Source organism: Scyliorhinus torazame, chromosome 1, assembly GCF_047496885.1.
Source record: "Scyliorhinus torazame isolate Kashiwa2021f chromosome 1, sScyTor2.1, whole genome shotgun sequence".
Classification (NCBI taxonomy): Eukaryota; Metazoa; Chordata; class Chondrichthyes; order Carcharhiniformes; family Scyliorhinidae; genus Scyliorhinus; species Scyliorhinus torazame.
Window position 1 is genome coordinate 425,992,531 of NC_092707.1, and position 24,995 is coordinate 426,017,525.

The 24,995-nt window shown below is 55.8% G+C and overlaps 1 protein-coding gene across 1 annotated transcript in view; it reads left to right on the plus strand.

Annotated features, from left to right (window-relative positions):
• Positions 1-24,995, plus strand: part of ncoa1 (nuclear receptor coactivator 1) — a gene marked incomplete at its 3' end in the record, with an annotated part of 209,936 nt that overhangs the window by 91,904 nt on the left and 93,037 nt on the right. Inside the window, exon 3 of the mRNA XM_072509453.1 lies at positions 1,781-1,947. Within this exon, the coding sequence (XP_072365554.1) occupies positions 1,781-1,947 (167 nt within the window). The remainder of the gene's footprint in view (positions 1-1,780; positions 1,948-24,995) is intronic.

The window sequence follows — 24,995 nt, forward strand, 5'->3', positions numbered from 1 at the left end:
CACTCAGGCTGTGTCTCCTTGACCAGCGCAACGCTGTGTCCCTCTCTCTCTCTATTTAACCTTCTCGCCCGCTCTTCCTAACTCCCGGCTCCTCTCAAACTCCCGTCTCCTCTCTCGCTCTCTCAAACTCCCATCTCCTCTCTCACTCTTCCTAACTCCCGGCTCCTCTCTTGCTCTCTCAGATTCCCGTCTCCTCTCTCGCTCTTTCAAATTCCCGTCTTCTCTCTCGCTCTTTCAAATTCCCGTCTCCTCTCTCGCTCTCTCAAACTCCCGTCTCCTCTCTCGCTCTCTCAAACGCCCGTCTCCTCTCTCGCTCTCTCAGATTCCCGTCTCCTCTCTCGCTCTTTCAAATTCCCGTCTCCTCTCTCGCTCTCTCAAACTCCCGTCTCCTCTCTCGCTCTCTCAAACTCCCGTCTCCTCTCTCGCTCTCTCAAACTCCCGTCTCCTCTCTTGCTCTCTCAGATTCCCGTCTCCTCTCTCGCTCTCTCAAACTCCCGTCTCCTCTCTCGCTCGCTCAAACTCCCATCTCCTCTCTCACTCTTCCTAACTCCCGGCTCCTCTCTCGCTCTCTCAGATTCCCGTCTCCTCTCTCGCTCTTTCAAATTCCCGTCCCCTCTCTCGCTCTCTCAAACTCCCGTCTCCTCTCTCGCTCTCTCAAACTCCCGGCACCTCACTCGCTCTCTCAAACTCCCGGCTCCTCTCTCGCTCTCTCAGACTCCCGTCTCCTTCTCGCTCTCCCAAACTCCCGTCTCCTCTCTCGCTCTTCCTAACTCCCATCTCCTCTCTCGTTTTCTCAAACTCCTGTCTCCTCTCTCGCGCTCTCAAACTCCCGTCTCCTCTCTTGCTCTCTCAAACTCCCGCCTCCTCTCTCGCTCTCTCAAACTCCCGCCTCCTCTCTCGCTCTCTCAAACTCCCGCCTCCTCTCTCGCTCTCTCAAACTCCCGCCTCCTCTCTCGCTCTCTCAAACTCCCGTCTCCTCTCTCGCTCTTCCTAACTCCCATCTCCTCTCTCGCTTTCTCAAACTCCCGTCTCCTCTCTCGCACTCTCAAACTCCCGTCTCCTCTCTCGCTCTCTCAAACTCCCGCCTCCTCTCTCAAACTCCCGTGTCCTCTCTCGCTCTCTCAAACTCCCGTCTCCTCTCTCGCTCTTCCTAACTCCCATCTCCTCTCTCGCTTTCTCAAACTCCCGTGTCCTCTCTCGCTCTCTCAAACTCCCATCTCCTCTCTCGCTCTCTCAAACTCCCGTCTCCTCTCTCGCTCTCTCAAACTCCCTTCTCCTCTCTCGCTCTCTCAAACTCCCGTCTCCTCTCTCGCTCTCTCAAACTCCCGTCTCCTCTCTCGCTCTCTCAAACTCCCGTCTCCTCTCTCGCTCTCTCAAACTCCCGTCTCCTCTCTTGCTCTTCCTAACTCCCAGCTCCTCTCGTGCATTTTTCACAAGCCATTTAAGAAAGAGGGCAGGATATTGTGACGGAGAGTTATTGAGGTGGTATTTGCTGTGGCGATATTTTGTTATTACGCACCAGTATGGCCATCTCCATCCTGGCCAGTACTGGCATCATCGACCTCGACGAGAGGTAGCGAGATGGAGAGCTTAGCTTGGCTGTAATAGTATTGGATGGCAGGAGGAAACCTTCCTTCAAATCACTGTTCAGACTTGCGAATAATCCCTCACCCCACACACGGTGTCCACCTGTCAATAATTGAGAGCAGTAGGGGAGGGGCTCGATTATATGTTCATGAGGTGCAAGTCTTGTGACTGACAAAGGCTGATGATTCTATAGTGCAGAGAAACAGCGGCGGGAACAAGGGAAGAGGTACATTGAAGATCTGGCAGAGTTACTGTCTGCCCATCTCACTCACATTGACAGGCTGAGCGTGAAACCTGACAAATGCAGAATCATCAGCAAAACTGTCCAGCAGATTCAGTTCATCAAAAGAATGGAACAAGGTAAAACTGTGTGTGTGAGACGGCCATGGAGTGTGTGTGTGTGTGGGGGGGGGGTGGGGGTGGGGGTGGGGTGGGGTGGGGGGGGGGGTGGGGGGGGGGGTGGGGGGGGGGTGGGGGGGGTGGGGTGGGGGGGTGGGGGGTGGGGGGGGGTGGGGGGGGGGTGGGGGTGGGGGGGGGGGGGTGGGGGGGGGTGGGGGGGGGTGGGGGGTGGGGGTGGGGGTGGGGGGGGGGTGGGGGGGGGGGTGGGGGGGGGGGTGGGTGGGGGGGGTGGGGGGGGTGGGGGGGGGGGTGGGGGTGGGTGGGTGGTGGGGGGGGGGGTGGGGGGTGGTGGGGGGGGGGTGGGGTGGGGGGGGGGGTGGGGGTGGGGGTGGGGGGGGGGGTGGGGGGGGGTGGGGGGTGGGGGTGGGGGTGGGGGGGGGGTGGGTGGGGGGGGTGGGGGGTGGGGTGGGGGGGGGGTGGGGGGGGGTGGGGGGGGGGTGGGGGTGGGTGGGTGGTGGGGGGGGGGGTGGGGGGTGGTGGGGGGGGGGGTGGGGGGGGGGGTGGGGGGGGGGTGGGGGTGGGGGTGGGGGGGGGTGGGGGGGGGGTGGGGGGGGGGGGTGGGGGGGGGTGGGTGGGGGGGGTGGGGGGGGGGGTGGGGGTGGGTGGGTGGTGGGGGGGGGTGGGGGGGGTGTATGTGTGTGTGTCACGGTGTGTGTGTGTGTGTACCACGGAGTGTGTGTGTGTGAGGGAGAGGCTGTGTACCGTGTGTACGTGTGAGAGAGGCTGTGTACCGTGTGTACGTGTGAGAGAGCCTGTGTACCGTGTGTACGTGTGAGAGAGGCTGTGTACCGTGTGTACGTGTGAGAGAGCCTGTGTACCGTGTGTACGTGTGAGAGAGCCTGTGTACCGTGTGTACGTGTGAGAGAGCCTGTGTACCGTGTGTACGTGTGAGAGAGCCTGTGTACCGTGTGTACGTGTGAGAGAGCCTGTGTACCGTGTGTACGTGTGAGAGAGCCTGTGTACCGTGTGTACGTGTGAGAGAGAGGCTGTGTACCGTGTGTACGTGTGAGAGAGGCTGTGTACCGTGTGTACGTGTGAGAGAGCCTGTGTACCGTGTGTACGTGTGAGAGAGAGGCTGTGAACCGTGTGTACGTGTGAGAGGCTATGTACCGTCTGTACGTGTGAGAGAGCCTGTGTACCGTGTGTACGTGTGAGAGAGGCTGTGTACCGTGTGTACGTGTGAGAGAGGCTGTGTACCGTGTGTACGTGTGAGAGAGGCTGTGTACTGTGTGTACGTGTGAGAGAGGCTGTGTACCGTGTGTACGTGTGAGAGAGGCTGTGTACCGTGTGTACGTGTGAGAGAGCCTGTGTACCGTGTGTACGTGTGAGAGAGAGGCTGTGAACCGTGTGTACGTGTGAGAGAGGCTATGTACCGTCTGTACGTGTGAGAGAGCCTGTGTACCGTGTGTACGTGTGAGAGAGGCTGTGTACCGTGTGTACGTGTGAGAGAGAGGCTGTGAACCGTGTGTACGTGTGAGAGAGGCTATGTACCGTCTGTACGTGTGAGAGAGCCTGTGTACCGTGTGTACGTGTGAGAGAGGCTGTGTACCGTGTGTACGTGTGAGAGAGGCTGTGTACCGTGTGTACGTGTGAGAGAGGCTGTGTACCGTGTGTACGTGTGAGAGAGGCTGTGTACCGTGTGTACGTGTGAGAGAGGCTGTGTACCGTGTGTACGTGTGAGAGAGGCAGTGTACCGTGTGTACGTGTGAGAGAGGCAGTGTACCGTGTGTACGTGTGAGAGAGGCTGTGTACCGTGTGTACGTGTGAGAGAGGCTGTGTACCGTGTGTACGTGTGAGAGAGGCTGTGTACCGTGTGTACGTGTGAGAGAGGCTGTGTACCGTGTGTACGTGTGAGAGAGGCTGTGTACCGTGTGTACGTGTGAGAGAGGCAGTGTACCGTGTGTACGTGTGAGAGAGGCTGTGTACCGTGTGTACGTGTGAGAGAGGCTGTGTACCGTGTACGTGTGAGAGAGTCTGTGTACCGTGTGTACGTGTGAGAGAGGCAGTGTACCGTGTGTACGTGTGAGAGAGGCTGTGTACCGTGTGTACGTGTGTGAGAGAGGCTGTGAACCGTGTGTACGTGTGAGAGAGGCTGTGTACCGTGTGTACGTGTGAGAGAGGCTGTGTACCGTGTACGTGTGAGAGAGCCTGTGTACCGTGTGTACGTGTGAGAGAGGCAGTGTACCGTGTGTACGTGTGAGAGAGGCAGTGTACCGTGTGTACGTGTGAGAGAGGCTGTGTACCGTGTGTACGTGTGAGAGAGGCTGTGTACCGTGTGTACGTGTGAGAGAGGCTGTGTACCGTGTGTACGTGTGAGAGAGGCTGTGTACCGTGTGTACGTGTGAGAGAGGCAGTGTACCGTGTGTACGTGTGAGAGAGGCTGTGTACCGTGTGTACGTGTGAGAGAGGCTGTGTACCGTGTACGTGTGAGAGAGTCTGTGTACCGTGTGTACGTGTGAGAGAGGCAGTGTACCGTGTGTACGTGTGAGAGAGGCTGTGTACCGTGTGTACGTGTGTGAGAGAGGCTGTGAACCGTGTGTACGTGTGAGAGAGGCTGTGTACCGTGTGTACGTGTGAGAGAGGCTGTGTACCGTGTACGTGTGAGAGAGCCTGTGTACCGTGTGTACGTGTGAGAGAGGCTGTGTACCGTGTGTACGTGTGAGAGAGGCTGTGTACCGTGTGTACGTGTGAGAGAGGCTGTGTACCGTGTGTACGTGTGAGAGAGGCTGTGTACCGTGTGTACGTGTGAGAGAGGCTGTGTACCGTGTGTACGTGTGAGAGAGCCTGTGTACCGTGTGTACGTGTGAGAGAGGCTGTGTACCGTGTGTACGTGTGAGAGAGCCTGTGTACCGTGTGTACGTGTGAGAGAGCCTGTGTACCGTGTGTACGTGTGAGAGAGCCTGTGTACCGTGTGTACGTGTGAGAGAGCCTGTGTACCGTGTGTACGTGTGAGAGAGGCTGTGTACCGTGTGTACATGTGAGAGAGCCTGTGTACCGTGTGTACGTGTGAGAGAGCCTGTGTACCGTGTGTACGTGTGAGAGAGCCTGTGTACCGTGTGTACGTGTGAGAGAGCCTGTGTACCGTGTGTACGTGTGAGAGAGCCTGTGTACCGTGTGTACGTGTGAGAGAGCCTGTGTACCGTGTGTACGTGTGAGAGAGCCTGTGTACCGTGTGTACGTGTGAGAGAGGCTGTGTACCGTGTGTACGTGTGAGAGAGGCTGTGTACCGTGTGTACGTGTGAGAGAGGCTGTGTACCGTGTACGTGTGAGAGAGTCTGTGTACCGTGTGTACGTGTGAGAGAGGCAGTGTACCGTGTGTACGTGTGAGAGAGGCTGTGTACCGTGTGTACGTGTGTGAGAGAGGCTGTGAACCGTGTGTACGTGTGAGAGAGGCTGTGTACCGTGTGTACGTGTGAGAGAGGCTGTGTACCGTGTACGTGTGAGAGAGGCTGTGTACCGTGTGTACGTGTGAGAGAGGCTGTGTACCGTGTGTACGTGTGAGAGAGGCTGTGTACCGTGTGTACGTGTGAGAGAGGCTGTGTACCGTGTGTACGTGTGAGAGAGGCTGTGTACCGTGTGTACGTGTGAGAGAGCCTGTGTACCGTGTGTACGTGTGTGAGAGAGGCTGTGTACCGTGTGTACGTGTGAGAGAGGCTGTGTACCGTGTGTACGTGTGAGAGAGGCTGTGTACCGTGTGTACGTGTGAGAGAGAGCCTGTGTACCGTGTGTACGTGTGAGAGAGGCTGTGTACCGTGTGTACGTGTGAGAGAGAGGCTGTGAACCGTGTGTACGTGTGAGAGAGGCTGTGTACCGTGTGTACGTGTGAGAGAGGCTGTGTACCGTGTGTACGTGTGAGAGAGGCTGTGTACCGTGTGTACGTGTGAGAGAGAGGCTGTGAACCGTGTGTACGTGTGAGAGAGGCTGTGTACCGTGTGTACGTGTGAGAGAGGCTGTGTACCGTGTGTACGTGTGAGAGAGGCTGTGTACCGTGTGTACGTGTGAGAGAGAGGCTGTGAACCGTGTGTACGTGTGAGAGAGGCTGTGTACTGTGTCCTCTGTGTGAAAGAGGCTGTGTACCGTGTGTACGTGTGAGAGAGGCTGTGTACCGTGTGTACGTGTGAGAGAGGCTGTGTACCGTGTGTACGTGTGAGAGAGGCTGTGTACCGTGTGTACGTGTGAGAGAGGCTGTGTACCGTGTGTACGTGTGAGAGAGAGGCTGTGAACCGTGTGTACGTGTGAGAGAGGCTGTGTACTGTGTGTACGTGTGAGAGAGGCTGTGTACCGTGTGTACGTGTGAGAGAGAGGCTGTGAACCGTGTGTACGTGTGAGAGAGGCTGTGTACTGTGTCCTCTGTGTGAAAGAGGCTGTGTACCGTGTGTACGTGTGAGAGAGGCTGTGTACCGTGTGTACGTGTGAGAGAGGCTGTGTACCGTGTGCGTGTGAGAGAGCCTGTGTACCGTGTGTACGTGTGAGAGAGGCTGTGTACCGTGTGTACGTGTGAGAGAGGCTGTGTACCGTGTGTACGTGTGAGAGAGGCTGTGTACCGTGTGTACGTGTGAGAGAGGCTGTGTACCGTGTGTACGTGTGAGAGAGGCTGTGTACCGTGTGTACGTGTGAGAGAGGCTGTGTACCGTGTGCGTGTGAGAGAGGCTGTGTACCGTGTGTACGTGTGAGAGAGGCTGTGTACCGTGTGTACGTGTGAGAGAGGCTGTGTACCGTGTGTACGTGTGAGAGAGGCTGTGTACCGTGTACGTGTGAGAGAGCCTGTGTACCGTGTGTACGTGTGAGAGAGGCTGTGTACCGTGTGTACGTGTGAGAGAGAGGCTGTGAACCGTGTGTACGTGTGAGAGAGGCTGTGTACCGTGTGTACGTGTGAGAGAGGCTGTGTACCGTGTGCGTGTGAGAGAGCCTGTGTACCGTGTGTACGTGTGAGAGAGGCTGTGTACCGTGTGTACGTGTGAGAGAGGCTGTGTACCGTGTGTACGTGTGAGAGAGGCTGTGTACCGTGTGTACGTGTGAGAGAGGCTGTGTACTGTGTCCTCTGTGTGAAAGAGGGCGTGCATCATGTGTGGGTGAATGCGGGTTTGTGCACCCCGAGAGATCGAGCGTGTGTCATGTGTAAGTAGAACGGGAAAGTTTATTAACATGTTGCATGAAATATGAGAGTATAATAATGACTCTTTCTAATTAATTCAACTCCGACATTTTGTTTGGAGTGTATGCGAGAGTCAGTGAATTCTGCGAAAAGGTTAAAAGTCAATGGTTCAAAGGAAAAGGAGCGTTGATGGTCATCCTTGAACTGGTGTCCGGGCCCGCGTTTCTGGCTGGCCTCTCCGCCCTGATCTGTGAAGCAGTCCCAGGGCCTGGCACTGCCTGACTGGCACATCCTGAATTGCAGCTTCCGTTCATTTCCGGCTGCGGACTGCTCCTACAACATAGAATGAATATACAGTGCAGAAGGAGGCCATTCGGCCCATCGAGTCTGCACCGACCCACTAAAGCCCTCACATCCACCCTATGCTTGTAACCCAATAACCCAGTGTTCTTCAAACATTTTTTACGGGGCTCATTTTTACCAACCGTCGCGACCCACGACGGCCGACCTTCGCGACCCACGACGGCCGACCTTCGCGACCCACGCCGGCCGACCTTCGGGACCCACGCCGGCCGACCTTCGGGACCCACGCCGGCCGACCTTCGCGACCCACGCCGGCCGACCTTCGCGACCCACGCCGGCCGACCTTCGCGACCCACGCCGGCCGACCTTCGCGACCCACGCCGGCCGACCTTCGCGACCCACGCCGGCCGACCTTCGCGACCCACGCCGGCCGACCTTCGCGACCCACGCCGGCCGACCTTCGCGACCCACGCCGGCCGACCTTCGCGACCCACGCCGGCCGACCTTCGCGACCCACGCCGGCCGACCTTCGCGACCCACGCCGGCCGACCTTCGCGACCCACGCCGGCCGACCTTCGCGACGCACCATTTTCTCTTACCTTGTTTGCTGCTGACAAAAATGGAGGAAAGCTCCTCCAATGGAACCTGTTGGATGAAGGTGAAGCCGTCCGGCGTCGGAAAGTATGGAGTCTCCATCTGTCCAAAGTTCTGCATTTTGTCCTGCAAACTTTTATCAAATAAAATGAAATGAATAAAATAAATGTAGAAAGTGAATAAAATCCCCCCGAACTTGTAAAACCGAAAGCTGCGACTGTTTACGGAAAAAGCGTGCGCACTGCGCCTGCGTGCCCGATCACATGTGCATAGTTTTGCGCATGTACGCCGCTGACCGGGCACGCAGGCGCAGTCCGGACGCATTGTTTATACAAGCGGCCGTTTTGAAGGCCGCTTGCAGCCGCCGTGATTAACAGCCGGCTGCTGCAGCTGCTGCGCACGGATTTGTGCGATTGGGAGCGTCGCGACGGACGGCTCCGCGACCCTCCCGACACCCACCCGCGGGTCGCGCCCCCGAGTTTGACAATGGCTGCAATAACCCCTCCTAACCTTTTTTGGACACTAAGGGCAACTTCGTATGACCAATCCACCCCACCTGCACATCTTTGGACTGGACACACCTGGGCTGCTCGTCACACCAGGGCCTTCAGCTTTTCCATCCTCCAAAGAAACTAGTTTTAAAGCCCGTTTCCCAGGCGTGTGTTTTTATTTCTATAAAGCACGATGTGAATCTGTTGTAAACCACACACCAGGGTCAGGAGGTTTCCATCGCCTTTCAAATTGCTTCCTGACCCTTTGTTGTAAAATGCTGCCTTTTCCACGAACAACAGCCACAAGATTCCTTGCATTAATTTTTTAAAGGACAGTATCTTGTAAAAAACCTCCGCAGCTTCCAAAATGTCCTTGTTCCTGGAAGGTGGGATTGTCGGGACATTCCCGTCGGTCAGATCTTCTGCTCCAGCCGAAGGCCACCCATTGGTTGCTTTCCCGGCGGAGGGGTGAGGGGGGGGCCAGAGAGAAGGGGCGGGCGACCGAGAGGGCAAGAGCCAGGGCGAGGGGCCGGGGGCGAGGGAGTGAGGGGGCGATGATGAGAGCGAAGGCGAGAGGGCGAGGGTGAGAGCGAGGAGGCGAGACCGATAGGGACGGGGCGAGGGAGTGAGGGAGCGATGGCGAGGGTGAGAGCGAGGAGGCGAGACCGATAGGGATGGGGGCGAGGGAGTGAGGGGGCGATGGTGAGGGTGAGAGCGAGGAGGCGAGACCGATAGGGACGGGGCAAGGGAGTGAGGGGCGATGGCGAGGGTGAGAGCGAGGAGGCGAGACCGATAGGGACGGGGCGAGGGAGTGAGGGGGCGATGGCGAGGGTGAGAGCGAGGAGGCGAGACCGATAGGGACGGGGCGAGGGAGTGAGGGGGCGATGGCGAGGGTGAGAGCGAGGAGGCGAGACCGATAGGGGCGAGGGAGTGAGGGGGCGATGGTGAGGGTGAGAGCGAGGAGGCGAGACCGATAGGGACGGGGCAAGGGAGTGAGGGGCGATGGCGAGGGTGAGAGCGAGGAGGCGAGACCGATAGTGACGGGGCGAGGGAGTGAGGGGGCGATGGCGAGGGTGAGAGCGATGAGGCGAGACCGATAGGGACGGGGCGAGGGAGTGAGGGGGCGATGGCGAGGGTGAGAGCGAGGAGGCGAGACCGATAGGGACGGGGCGAGGGAGTGAGGGGGCGATGGCGAGGGTGAGAGCGAGGAGGCGAGACCGATAGGGACGGGGCAAAAGAGTGAGGGGCGATGGCGAGGGTGAGAGCGAGGAGGCGAGACCGATAGGGGCGAGGGAGTGAGGGGGCGATGGTGAGGGTGAGAGCGAGGAGGCGAGACCGATAGGGACGGGGCGAGGGAGTGAGGGGGCGATGGCGAGGGTGAGAGCGAGGAGGCGAGACCGATAGGGGCGAGGGAGTGAGGGGGCGATGGCGAGGGTGAGAGCGAGGAGGCGAGACCGATAGGGACGGGGCAAGGGAGTGAGGGGCGATGGCGAGGGTGAGAGCGAGGAGGCGAGACCGATAGGGACGGGGCGAGGGAGTGAGGGGGCGATGGCGAGGGTGAGAGCGAGGAGGCGAGACCGATAGGGACGGGGCGAGGGAGTGAGGGGGCGATGGCGAGGGTGAGAGCGAGGAGGCGAGACCGATAGGGACGGGGCGAGGGAGTGAGGGGGCGATGGCGAGGGTGAGAGCGAGGAGGCGAGACCGATAGGGACGGGGCGAGGGAGTGAGGGGCGATGGCGAGGGTGAGAGCGAGGAGGCGAGACCGATAGGGACGGGGGCGAGGGAGTGAGGGGGCAATGGCGAGGGTGAGAGCGAGGAGGCGAGACCGATAGGGACGGGGCGAGGGAGTGAGGGGGCGATGGCGAGGGTGAGAGCGAGGAGGCGAGACCGATAGGGACGGGGCAAGGGAGTGAGGGGGCGATGGCGAGGGTGAGAGCGAGGAGGCGAGACCGATAGGGACGGGGCGAGGGAGTGAGAGGGCGATGGCGAGGGTGAGAGCGAGGAGGCGAGACCGATAGGGACGGGGCGAGGGAGTGAGGGGGCGATGGCGAGGGTGAGAGCGAGGAGGCGAGACCGATAGGGACGGGGCAAGGGAGTGAGGGGCGATGGCGAGGGTGAGAGCGAGGAGGCGAGACCGATAGGGACGGGGCGAGGGAGTGAGGGGGCGATGGCGAGGGTGAGAGCGAGGAGGCGAGACCGATAGGGGCGAGGGAGTGAGGGGGCGATGGTGAGGGTGAGAGCGAGGAGGCGAGACCGATAGGGACGGGGCAAGGGAGTGAGGGGCGATGGCGAGGGTGAGAGCGAGGAGGCGAGACCGATAGGGACGGGGCGAGGGAGTGAGGGGAGATGGCGAGGGTGAGAGCGAGGAGGCGAGACCGATAGGGACGGGGCAAGGGAGTGAGGGGCGATGGCGAGGGTGAGAGCGAGGAGGCGAGACCGATAGGGACGGGGCGAGGGAGTGAGGGGGCGATGGCGAGGGTGAGAGCGAGGAGGCGAGACCGATAGGGACGGGGCGAGGGAGTGAGGGGGCGATGGCGAGGGTGAGAGCGAGGAGGCGAGACCGATAGGGACGGGGCGAGGGAGTGAGGGGGCGATGGCGAGGGTGAGAGCGAGGAGGCGAGACCGATCGGGGCGGGGCGAGGGAGTGAGGGGGCGATGGCGAGGGTGAGAGCGAGGAGGCGAGACCGATAGGGACGGGGCGAGGGAGTGAGGGGGCGATGGCGAGGGTGAGAGCGAGGAGGCGAGACCGATAGGGACGGGGCGAGGGAGTGAGGGGGCGATGGCGAGGATGAGAGCGAGGAGGCGAGACCGATAGGGACGGGGCGAGGGAGTGAGGGGGCGATGGCGAGGGTGAGAGCGAGGAGGCGAGACCGATAGGGACGGGGCGAGGGAGTGAGGGGGCGATGGCGAGGGTGAGAGCGAGGAGGCGAGACCGATAGGGGCGAGGGAGTGAGGGGGCGATGGTGAGGGTGAGAGCGAGGAGGCGAGACCGATAGGGACGGGGCAAGGGAGTGAGGGGCGATGGCGAGGGTGAGAGCGAGGAGGCGAGACCGATAGGGACAGGGCGAGGGAGTGAGGGGGCGATGGCGAGGGTGAGAGCGAGGAGGCGAGACCGATAGGGACGGGGCGAGGGAGTGAGGGGGCGATGGCGAGGGTGAGAGCGAGGAGGCGAGACCGATAGGGACGGGGCAAGGGAGTGAGGGGGCGATGGCGAGGGTGAGAGCAAGGAGGCGAGACCGATAGGGACGGGGGCGAGGGAGTGAGGGGGCGATGGCGAGGGTGAGAGCGAGGAGGCGAGACCGATAGGGACGGGGCGAGGGAGTGAGGGGGCGATGGCGAGGGTGAGAGCGAGGAGGCGAGACCGATAGGGACGGGGCGAGGGAGTGAGGGGGCGATGGCGAGGGTGAGAGCGAGGAGGCGAGACCGATAGGGACGGGGCGAGGGAGTGAGGGGGCGAAGGCGAGGGTGAGAGCGAGGAGGCGGGGGCGATGGCGAGAGCGAAGGCGAGAGGGCGATGGTGAGGGTGAGAGCGACGGGGCCAGGACGATGGGGCTGCGAGGGCCGAGGGCAATGACAAGGGCAAGAGTGTGGGGGTGAGGATGCAAGGGGAGAGGGGTGATGGCGAGAGCGAGGGGGCGATGGGGAGAGCGCGAGGGCGAGAGCGAGGGGTGATGGCGAGGGCGAGAGCGAGGGGACGATAGTGAGAACGAGAGGACACCCCGATCCCTCTGTACCTGGACACCCAGATCCCTCTGTACCCGGACACCCAGATCCCTCTGTACCCGGACACCCAGATCCCTCTGTACCCAGACACCCAGATCCCTCTGCACTAAGACACCCAGATCCCTCTGTACCCGGACACCCAGATCCCGCTGTACCCGGACACCCAGATCCCTCTGTGCCCGGACACCCAGATCCCTCTGTACCCGGACACCCAGATCCCTCTGTACCCGGACACCCAGATCCCTCTGTACCCGGACACCCAGATCCCGCTGTACCCGGACACCCAGATCCCTCTGTACCCGGACACCCAGATCCCTCTGTACCCGGACACCCAGATCCCTCTGTACCCGGACACCCAGATCCCTCTGCACTAAGACACCCAGATCCCTCTGTACCCGGACACCCAGATCCCGCTGTACCCGGACACCCAGATCCCTCTGTACCCGGACACCCAGATCCCTCTGCACTAAGACACCCAGATCCCTCTGTACCCAGACACCCAGATCCCTCTGCACTAAGACACCCAGATCCCTCTGTACCCGGACACCCAGATCCCGCTGTACCCGGACACCCACATCCCTCTGTACCCGGACACCCAGATCCCTCTGCACTAAGACACCCAGATCCCTCTGTACCCGGACACCCAGATCCCTCTGTACCCGGACACCCAGATCCCTCTGTGCCCGGACACCCAGATCCCTCTGTACCCGGACACCCAGATCCCTCTGTACCCGGACACCCAGATCCCTCTGCACTAAGACACCCAGATCCCTCTGTACCTCCGGGATCAGTGTTGGGCCCACAACTGTTCACAATTTACATAGATGATTTGGAGTTGGGGACCAAGGGCAATGTGTCCAAGTTTGCAGACGACACTAAGATGAGTGGTAAAGCAAAAAGTGCAGAGGATACTGGAAGTCTGCAGAGGGATTTGGATAGGCTAAGTGAATGGGCTAGGGTCTGGCAGATGGAATACAATGTTGACAAATGTGAGGTTATCCATTTCGGGAGGAATAACAGCAAAAGGGATTATTATTTAAATGATAAAATATTAAAACATGCTGCTGTGCAGAGAGACCTGGGTGTGCTAGTGCATGAGTCACAAAAAGTTGGTTTACAGGTGCAACAGGTGATTAAGAAGGCAAATGGAGTTCTGTCCTTCATTGCTAGAGGGATGGAGTTTAAGACTAGGGAGGTTATGCTGCAATTGTATAAGGTGTTAGTGAGGCCACACCTGGAGTATATTGTGTTCAGTTTTGGTCTCCTTACAAGGACGTACTGGCGCTGGAGGGTGTGCAGAGGAGATTCACTAGGTTAATCCCAGAGCTGAAGGGGTTGGATTACGAGGAGAGGTTGAGTAGACTGGGACTGTACTCGTTGGAATTTAGAAGGATGAGGGGGGATCTTATAGAAACATATAAAATTATGAGGGGAATAGATAGGATAGATGCGGGGAGGTTGTTTCCACTGGCGGGTGAAAGCAGAACTAGGGGGCATAGCCTCAAAATAAGGGGAAGTAGATTTAGGACTGAGTTTAGAAGGAACTTCTTCACCCAAAGGGTTGTGAATCTATGGAATTCCTTGCCCAGTGAAGCAGTTGAGGCTCCTTCATTAAATGTTTTTAAGATAAAGATAGATAGTTTTTTGAAGAATAAAGGGATTAAGGGTTATGGTGTTCGGGCCGGAAAGTGGAGCTGAGTCCACAAAAGATCAGCCATGATCTCATTGAATGGCGGAGCAGGCTCGAGGGGCCAGATGGCCTACTCCTGCTCCTAGTTCTTATGTTCTATCTATGCCCTTCTGTATCCTCTGACAATCCTCAACACTGTCTGCCGCTCCAACACCCTTGGTGTCATCGCAAACTTACCAATCAGACCGGCTACATTTTCCTCCAGATGGTTTATGTACACCACAAACAACAGAGGCCCAGCACCGATCCCTGCGGAACACCACTAGTCACAACCTTCCATTCAGATAAACGCCCTTCTACTGCTACCCTCTGCCTTCTGTGACCGAGCCAGTTCTGTATCCATCTTACCACCTCACCTCTGATCCCGTGTGACTTCACCTTTTGTACCAGTCTGCTTTGTCCAAGGCTTTAATGAAGTTCATGTAAATACCATTCACCGCCCTCCCCTCATCAATCATCTTTGTCACCTCCTCAAAATACGCGACCAAGTTAGTGAAGCACGACCTCCCCTTCACAAGACCATGCTGCCTATCGCAAACGAGTCCATTTGTTTCCAAATGGGTATAAATTCTGTCCCTGAGAATTCTCTCCAATAATTTACCTACTACCAACGTGAGGCTCACCGGCCTATAGTTTCCAGGATTATCCCTGCTACCTTTCTTAAACAGCGGTACCACATTAGCTATTCTCCAGTCCTCTGGGATCTCTCCTGTAGCCAATGAGGATACAAAGATGTCAGTCACGGCCCAGCAATTCCCTCCCTCGACTCCCTCAGTATTCTGGGATAAATCCCATCCGGCCCAGGAGACTTATCTACCTCAATATCTTTTGAACTCCCAATATCTCCTCCTTTTTGATGTCAACCTGATCCTGACTATCCACACACACTACCCAAGAATCATCTTCCACAAAGTCCTTCTCTTTGGTGAATACTGATGCAAAGTATTCATATAGTACCTCGCCCATTTCCTCTGGCTCCACATATAGATTCCCCCCACTGTCCTTCAGTGGTCCAATCCTTTCCCTGGCCACCCTCTTGCTTTCTACATATGAATAAAAAGCTTTGATATTCACCTTAATATTACCTGCCAAGGATTTTTCATGACCCCTCCTCGCCCTCCTAATTTCCCGCTTCAGTACCTTCCTATTTCTTCACACTCCTCTAGGATTTCGACTGTCCCCATCCCCCTAGACGGTACAAAAGTCTCCTTTTTCTTTTTGACGAGGTTGACAATATCCCTCGTTATCCAAGTCTCCCTAAACTTCCCAGACTTATCCTTCATTCTCTCAGGAACATGATTTTCCTGAATCCTAATCAACTGTTGCTTGAAAGACTCCCACATGTCCGATGTTGATTTATTATCCAACAGCCGCACCCAATCCAAATTCTTCAATCCCTGTCTAATGTTATTGTAATTTGCCTTTAGTTTAGCACAGTGGGCTAAGTAGCTGGCTTGTAATGCAGGACAAGGCCAGCGCGGGTTCAACTCCTGTACCGGCCTCCCCGAACAGGCGCCGGAATGTGGCGACTAGGGGCTTTTCACAGTAACTTCATTGAAGCCGACTTGTGACAATAAGCTATTATTATTATTATTATTATTATTTAGCACTTTAACGCGAGGGTTACTCTCATCCCTGTCCAAAGTACCCCAAAACTTACGGAATTGTGGTCACTACTCCCAAAATGTTCCCCGACTGAAACCTCAACCACCTGTCCAGGCTCATTCCCCATTGCCAGGTCCAGTACTGCCCCTTCCCGAGTTGGACGATCTACATATTGCATCAAGACGCCTTCCTGGAGACACCTTACAAACTCTGCCCCACCCACACCCCGAGCACTAAGTGAGTCCCAGTCAATATCGGGGAAATTAAAATCCCCGACCACAACAACCCTGTTACTTTCGCACCTTTCCAAAATCTCTCTACCTATCGGCTCGTCTATCTCTCGCTGGCAGGTGGGGGGCCTGTAATAAACCCCCAACATTGTGATTGCCCCCTTCCTGTTCCTGAGCTCTACCCAGATTGCCTCATTGTGTGAACCCTCCGAGGTGTCCTCCCGCAGTACGGCTATAATATTCTCCTTAACCAGTAATGCTACTCCCCCACCCCTTTTACATCCGCCTCTATTGCTCCTGAAACATCTATATCCTCCAACGTTCAGCTGCCAATCCTGCCCTTTTAACTGTGTGGTCGCTGGCCGAAAGTTGCAGGCAGTCGCAGTTCCGCCCTAACACCAGGAGCACACGGTAGAAGTCCTCCAGCGATTCCCCTGGGATTTGTTGCCTCGTCGCCAACAGATGTCGGGCGTATACCTGGTTTACTGGGCGAATGTAGTGTCCTTTCAGCAGAGTCAGTGCGGCCTCGAAATTGTCCGCATCCTCGATGAGGGTGTAGATCTCTGGGCTCACCCTCGAGTGGAGAACTTGCAGTTTCTGGTCCTCCGTAGGTGCAGTCGTGGCCGTCCTGAGGTACCCGTTGAAGCACGCCAGCCAGTGTTTGAAGGTTGCCGCTGAGTTCGCCGCGTGGGGGCTGAGTTCGCCGCGTGGGGGCTGAGTTCGCCGCGTGGGGGCTGAGTTCGCCGCGTGGGGGCTGAGTTCGCCGCGTGGGGGCTGAGTTCGCCGCGTGGGGGCTGAGTTCGCCGCGTGGGGGCTGGGTTCGCCGCGTGGGGGCTGAGTTCGCCGCGTGGGGGCTGAGTTCGCCGCGTGGGGGCTGAGTTCGCCGCGTGGGGGCTGAGTTCGCCGCGTGGGGGCTGAGTTCGCCGCGTGGGGGCTGAGTTCGCCGCGTGGGGGCTGAGTTCGCCGCGTGGGGGCTGAGTTCGCCGCGTGGGGGCTGAGTTCGCCGCGTGGGGGCTGAGTTCGCCGCGTGGGGGCTGAGTTCGCCGCGTGGGGGCTGAGTTCGCCGCGTGGGGGCTGAGTTCGCCGCGTGGGGGCTGAGTTCGCCGCGTGGGGGCTGAGTTCGCCGCGTGGGGGCTGAGTTCGCCGCGTGGGGGCTGAGTTCGCCGCGTGGGGGCTGAGTTCGCCGCGTGGGGGCTGAGTTCGCCGCGTGGGGGCTGAGTTCGCCGCGTGGGGGCTGAGTTGCAGACACTCCGGATTGATTCGGAGCTCTATTCTTTAAAACCTAGTCCAATAAATTGATGCTCGATCAATAACTCCTGAAGCGAGATTGGAGACAATTGAAGGCTTTATTGGGCTAGATGTTTCCCCCGCAGCGCAGGTACAGAATGCGGCTGCTGGGGAGACACAGACTCTTATACTCCGCCTTACTGGGCGGAACCAGCAGGCAGGCTGAGCCAATGAAAATAGCAGGTACCTCCCACACCAATGGTCTTACAGCATTATTCAGGGTACCGTAATACCCCTAATACCGCCGACCACACCGTGTGAGTGTGTGTGTGAGACACCGTGTACTGTGTGTGTTAGAGAGAGAGCTGTACCGTGTGTGTGCGTGCGTGCGTGTACTCACGGTACAGCTCTCTCTCTCTCACACACACACAGTACACTGTGTCTCACAGTACACGGTACAGCTCTCTCTCTCTCTCACACACAGTACACGGTGTGACGGACGGACGGACTGACGTCCGTCCGTCCGTCCGTCCGTCCCACCGTGTACTGTGAGACACAGTGTACTGTGTGTGTGTGAGAGAGAGCTGTACCGTGAGTGTGAGACACAGTGTACTGTGTGTGTGTGAGAGAGAGAGAGCTGTACCGTGTACTGTGAGACACAGTGTACTGTGTGTGTGTGAGAGAGAGCTGTACCGTGAGTGTGAGACACAGTGTACTGTGTGTGTGTGACAGAGAGAGAGCTGTACCGTGTACTGTGAGACACAGTGTACTGTGTGTGTGTGAGAGAGAGCTGTACCGTGAGTGTGAGACACAGTGTACTGTGTGTGTGTGAGAGAGAGAGAGAGAGCTGTACCGTGTACTGTGAGACACAGTGTACTGTGTGTGTGTGAGAGAGAGCTGTACCGTGAGTGTGAGACACAGTGTACTGTGTGTGTGTGAGAGAGAGAGAGAGAGCTGTACCGTGTACTGTGAGACACAGTGTACTGTGTGTGTGTGAGAGAGAGCTGTACCGTGAGTGTGAGACACAGTGTACTGTGTGTGTGTGAGAGAGAGAGAGAGAGCTGTACCGTGTACTGTGAGACACAGTGTACTGTGTGTGTGTGAGAGAGAGCTGTACCGTGAGTGTGAGACACAGTGTACTGTCTGTGTGTGTGAGAGAGAGAGAGAGAGCTGTACCGTGTACTGTGAGACACAGTGTACTGTGTGTGTGTGAGAGAGAGCTGTACCGTGAGTGTGAGACACAGTGTACTGTGTGTGTGTGAGAGAGAGAGAGAGAGCTGTACCGTGTACTGTGAGACACAGTGTACTGTGTGTGTGTGAGAGAGAGCTGTACCGTGAGTGTGAGACACAGTGTACTGTGTGTGTGTGAGAGAGAGAGAGAGAGCTGTACCGTGTACTGTGAGACACAGTGTACTGTGTGTGTGTGAGAGAGAGCTGTACCGTGAGTGTGAGACACAGTGTACTGTGTGTGTGTGAGAGAGAGAGAGCTGTACCGTGTACTGTGTGTGTGTGAGAGAGAGCTGTACCGTGAGTGTGAGACACAGTGTACTGTGTGTGTGTGAGAGAGAGCTGTACCGTGAGTGTGAGACACAGTGTACTGTGTGTGTGTGAGAGAGAGAGAGAGAGCTGTACCGTGTACTGTGAGACACAGTGTACTGTGTGTGTGTGAGAGAGAGCTGTACCGTGAGTGTGAGACACAGTGTACTGTGTGTGTGTGAGAGAGAGAGAGAGAGCTGTACCGTGTACTGTGAGACACAGTGTACTGTGTGTGTGTGAGAGAGAGCTGTACCGTGAGTGTGAGACACAGTGTACTGTGTGTGTGTGAGAGAGAGAGAGAGAGCTGTACCGTGTACTGTGAGACACAGTGTACTGTGTGTGTGTGAGAGAGAGCTGTACCGTGAGTGTGAGACACAGTGTACTGTGTGTGTGTGAGAGAGAGAGAGAGAGCTGTACCGTGTACTGTGAGACACAGTGTACTGTGTGTGTGTGAGAGAGAGCTGTACCGTGAGTGTGAGACACAGTGTACTGTGTGTGTGTGAGAGAGAGAGAGAGAGCTGTACCGTGTACTGTGAGACACAGTGTACTGTGTGTGTGTGAGAGAGAGCTGTACCGTGAGTGTGAGACACAGTGTACTGTGTGTGTGTGAGAGAGAGAGAGAGAGCTGTACCGTGTACTGTGAGACACAGTGTACTGTGTGTGTGTGAGAGAGAGCTGTACCGTGAGTGTGAGACACAGTGTACTGTGTGTGTGTGAGAGAGAGAGAGCTGTACCGTGTACTGTGAGACACAGTGTACTGTGTGTGTGTGAGAGAGAGCTGTACCGTGAGTGTGAGACACAGTGTACTGTGTGTGTGTGAGAGAGAGAGAGCTGTACCGTGTACTGTGAGACACAGTGTACTGTGTGTGTGTGAGAGAGAGCTGTACCGTGAGTGTGTGACACAGTGTACTGTGTGGGTGTGAGAGAGAGAGAGCTGTACCGTGTACTGTGAGACACAGTGTACTGTGTGTGTGTGAGAGAGAGCTGTACCGTGAGTGTGAGACACAGTGTACTGTGTGTGTGTGAGAGAGAGAGAGCTGTACCGTGTACTGTGAGACACAGTGTACTGTGTGTGTGTGAGAGAGAGCTGTACCGTGAGTGTGAGACACAGTGTACTGTGTGTGTGTGAGAGAGAGAGAGCTGTACCGTGTACTGTGAGACACAGTGTACTGTGTGTGTGTGAGAGAGAGCTGTACCGTGAGTGTGAGACACAGTGTACTGTGTGTGTGTGAGAGAGAGAGAGCTGTACCGTGTACTGTGAGACACAGTGTACTGTGTGTGTGTGAGAGAGAGCTGTACCGTGAGTGTGAGACACAGTGTACTGTGTGTGTGTGAGAGAGAGAGAGCTGTACCGTGTACTGTGAGACACAGTGTACTGTGTGTGTGTGAGAGAGAGCTGTACCGTGAGTGTGAGACACAGTGTACTGTGTGTGTGTGAGAGAGAGAGAGCTGTACCGTGTACTGTGAGACACAGTGTACTGTGTGTGTGTGAGAGAGAGCTGTACCGTGAGTGTGAGACACAGTGTACTGTGTGTGTGTGTGAGAGAGAGAGAGCTGTACCGTGTACTGTGAGACACAGTGTACTGTGTGTGTGTGAGAGAGAGCTGTACCGTGAGTGTGAGACACAGTGTACTGTGTGTGTGTGAGAGAGAGAGAGCTGTACCGTGTACTGTGAGACACAGTGTACTGTGTGTGTGTGAGAGAGAGCTGTACCGTGAGTGTGAGACACAGTGTACTGTGTGTGTGTGAGAGAGAGAGAGCTGTACCGTGTACTGTGAGACAGTGTACTGTGTGTGTGTGAGAGAGAGCTGTACCGTGAGTGTGAGACACAGTGTACTGTGTGTGTGTGAGAGAGAGAGAGAGAGCTGTACCGTGTACTGTGAGACACAGTGTACTGTGTGTGTGTGAGAGAGAGCTGTACCGTGAGTGTGAGACACAGTGTACTGTGTGTGTGTGAGAGAGAGAGAGAGAGCTGTACCGTGTACTGTGAGACACAGTGTACTGTGTGTGTGTGAGAGAGAGCTGTACCGTGAGTGTGAGACACAGTGTACTGTGTGTGTGTGAGAGAGAGAGAGAGAGCTGTACCGTGTACTGTGAGACACAGTGTACTGTGTGTGTGTGAGAGAGAGCTGTACCGTGAGTGTGAGACACAGTGTACTGTGTGTGTGTGAGAGAGAGAGAGAGAGCTGTACCGTGTACTGTGAGACACAGTGTACTGTGTGTGTGTGAGAGAGAGCTGTACCGTGAGTGTGAGACACAGTGTACTGTGTGTGTGTGAGAGAGAGAGAGCTGTACCGTGTACTGTGTGTGTGTGAGAGAGAGCTGTACCGTGAGTGTGAGACACAGTGTACTGTGTGTGTGTGAGAGAGAGAGAGAGAGCTGTACCGTGTACTGTGAGACACAGTGTACTGTGTGTGTGTGAGAGAGAGCTATACCGTGAGTGTGAGACACAGTGTACTGTGTGTGTGTGAGAGAGAGAGAGAGAGCTGTACCGTGTACTGTGAGACACAGTGTACTGTGTGTGTGTGAGAGAGAGCTGTACCGTGAGTGTGAGACACAGTGTACTGTGTGTGTGTGAGAGAGAGAGAGAGAGCTGTTCCGTGTACTGTGAGACACAGTGTACTGTGTGTGTGTGAGAGAGAGCTGTACCGTGAGTGTGAGACACAGTGTACTGTGTGTGTGTGAGAGAGAGAGAGAGAGCTGTACCGTGTACTGTGAGACACAGTGTACTGTGTGTGTGTGAGAGAGAGCTGTACCGTGAGTGTGAGACACAGTGTACTGTGTGTGTGTGAGAGAGAGAGAGAGAGCTGTACCGTGTACTGTGAGACACAGTGTACTGTGTGTGTGTGAGAGAGAGCTGTACCGTGAGTGTGAGACACAGTGTACTGTGTGTGTGTGAGAGAGAGAGAGAGAGCTGTACCGTGTACTGTGAGACACAGTGTACTGTGTGTGTGTGAGAGAGAGCTGTACCGTGAGTGTGAGACACAGTGTACTGTGTGTGTGTGAGAGAGAGAGAGCTGTACCGTGTACTGTGAGACACAGTGTACTGTGTGTGTGTGAGAGAGAGCTGTACCGTGAGTGTGAGACACAGTGTACTGTGTGTGTGTGAGAGAGAGAGAGCTGTACCGTGTACTGTGAGACACAGTGTACTGTGTGTGTGTGAGAGAGAGCTGTACCGTGAGTGTGTGACACAGTGTACTGTGTGGGTGTGAGAGAGAGAGAGCTGTACCGTGTACTGTGAGACACAGTGTACTGTGTGTGTGTGAGAGAGAGCTGTACCGTGAGTGTGAGACACAGTGTACTGTGTGTGTGTGAGAGAGAGAGAGCTGTACCGTGTACTGTGAGACACAGTGTACTGTGTGTGTGTGAGAGAGAGCTGTACCGTGAGTGTGAGACACAGTGTACTGTGTGTGTGTGAGAGAGAGAGAGCTGTACCGTGTACTGTGAGACACAGTGTACTGTGTGTGTGTGAGAGAGAGCTGTACCGTGAGTGTGAGACACAGTGTACTGTGTGTGTGTGAGAGAGAGAGAGCTGTACCGTGTACTGTGAGACACAGTGTACTGTGTGTGTGTGAGAGAGAGCTGTACCGTGAGTGTGAGACACAGTGTACTGTGTGTGTGTGAGAGAGAGAGAGCTGTACCGTGTACTGTGAGACACAGTGTACTGTGTGTGTGTGAGAGAGAGCTGTACCGTGAGTGTGAGACACAGTGTACTGTGTGTGTGTGAGAGAGAGAGAGCCGTACCGTGTACTGTGAGACACAGTGTACTGTGTGTGTGTGAGAGAGAGCTGTACCGTGAGTGTGAGACACAGTGTACTGTGTGTGTGTGTGAGAGAGAGAGAGCTGTACCGTGTACTGTGAGACACAGTGTACTGTGTGTGTGTGAGAGAGAGCTGTACCGTGAGTGTGAGACACAGTGTACTGTGTGTGTGTGAGAGAGAGAGAGCTGTACCGTGTACTGTGAGACACAGTGTACTGTGTGTGTGTGAGAGAGAGCTGTACCGTGAGTGTGAGACACAGTGTACTGTGTGTGTGTGAGAGAGAGAGAGCTGTACCGTGTACTGTGAGACAGTGTACTGTGTGTGTGTGAGAGAGAGCTGTACCGTGAGTGTGAGACACAGTGTACTGTGTGTGTGTGAGAGAGAGAGAGCTGTACCGTGTACTGTGAGACACAGTGTACTGTGTGTGTGTGAGAGAGAGCTGTACCGTGAGTGTGAGACACAGTGTACTGTGTGTGTGTGAGAGAGAGAGAGCTGTACCGTGTACTGTGAGACACAGTGTACTGTGTGTGTGTGAGAGAGAGCTGTACCGTGAGTGTGAGACACAGTGCACTGTGTGTGTGTGAGAGAGAGAGAGCTGTACCGTGTACTGTGAGACACAGTGTACTGTGTGTGTGTGAGAGAGAGCTGTACCGTGAGTGTGAGACAGTGTACTGTGTGTGAGAGAGAGAGAGCTGTACCGTGAGTGTGAGACACAGTGTACTGTGTGTGTGTGAGAGAGAGAGAGCTGTACCGTGAGTGTGAGACACAGTGTACTGTGTGTGTGTGAGAGAGAGAGAGCTGTACCGTGAGTGTGAGACACAGTGTACTGTGTGTGAGAGAGAGAGAGCTGTACCGTGAGTGTGAGACACAGTGTACTGTGTGTGTGTGTGTGTGACAGAGAGAGCTGTACCGTGAGTGTGAGACACAGTGTAATGTGTGTGACAGAGAGAGAGCTGTACCGTGAGTGTGAGACACAGTGTACTGTGTGTGACAGAGAGAGAGCTGTACCGTGAGTGTGAGACACAGTGTACTGTGTGTGACAGAGAGAGAGCTGTACCGTGAGTGTGAGACACAGTGTACTGTGTGTGACAGAGAGAGAGCTGTACCGTGAGTGTGAGACACAGTGTACTGTGTGTGACAGAGAGAGAGCTGTACCGTGAGTGTGAGACACAGTGTACTGTGTGTGACAGAGAGAGAGCTGTACCGTGAGTGTGAGACACAGTGTACTGTGTGTGACAGAGAGAGAGCTGTACCGTGAGTGTGAGACAGTGTACTGTGTGTGACAGAGAGAGAGCTGTACCGTGAGTGTGAGACACAGTGTACTGTGTGTGACAGAGAGAGAGCTGTACCGTGAGTGTGAGACACAGTGTACTGTGTGTGACAGAGAGAGAGCTGTACCGTGAGTGTGAGACACAGTGTACTGTGTGTGAGAGAGAGAGAGCTGTACCGTGAGTGTGAGACACAGTGTACTGTGTGTGACAGAGAGAGAGCTGTACCGTGAGTGTGAGACACAGTGTACTGTGTGTGAGAGAGAGCTGTACCGTGTGTGTGAGCGTGAGACACCGTGTACTGTGTGTGAGAGAGAGAGAGCTGTACCGTGAGTGTGAGACACAGTGTGCTGTGTGTGAGAGAGAGAGAGCTGTACCGTGAGTGTGAGACACAGTGTACTGTGTGTGAGAGAGAGAGAGCTGTACCGTGAGTGTGAGACACAGTGTACTGTGTGTGAGAGAGAGAGAGCTGTACCGTGAGTGTGAGACACAGTGTACTGTGTGTGAGAGAGAGAGAGCTGTACCGTGAGTGTGTAGAGGGTGCCATCTCCGCTACTCCACTACTGGGCCGATATCTGGGGTTCGAATATCTGTGTGTGTCTCTCTCCAGCTGGCACTGAAACTTCAGAGGCCAGGGGATGTCGCACTGGGACACTTCCACTGAAGAGAGCACTGATTCAAGCCTGCCGTTTATTCCTAACCGACAGCCTGAGACTTATATCACACAGATCTCCAGACCCCTACCAATACCCAGGTGATTCTCTCTCTTGCCGGTGGTGCAACAGCCACCCGGTTCCTACTCCACTAGAGTAGCTTTCCCAAGAGAGAGAATAGGACACTGCTGTTTATTTCCTAACCAGCAGTCTGTCCTGAGTGAATCGCTCAAGATGACCCTCGATTCCTGAACCCGGAATTAAGGTGAGGAGTATCTTAACAATGACTTGGTCAGAGATCGCTGGTGAAAGATTGAAGAATTTAAACGACTCCAATTGTCATCAAATCAAGGTTTATTGTAAAACCCAGGTCAAAATCATCAACAGAAGAAACACAATACAATCTTATACTCTAATATACACTATGTCTATTCAAAGGTAATATAGCGGACACAACGAAAATTCTTATGCTTACACAGGTTTTAGCAATATCACAAGGCACAAAACAAGTTCCCTTCCCCAAAGCCTCAACCACTATTAAAATCAAGGGAGTTTCGTAAGCTGCTGCGGAGTACTTACGGTCACAGGCTGCAGAGGTCAAGTCAGGGGTGCAGAGGTCGAGCCACGAACGAAGAGCCCCCTACTCGAAAACACAGCCCCTTTTATATAGTTATACCTGGCTTTGTTCTGTGATCGGCCAGCCCCTTTTGCATTGAGAAGGTAAGTTTTTAAAGTTCCCGCTGGTCCCGCCCCCTTTGAGCCGGTCAGAGCTTTATGTTTCCGGGTATTCCTTGCAGGTCCGCTTCTTCCAGCTAGGCAGACCTGCGCGATTT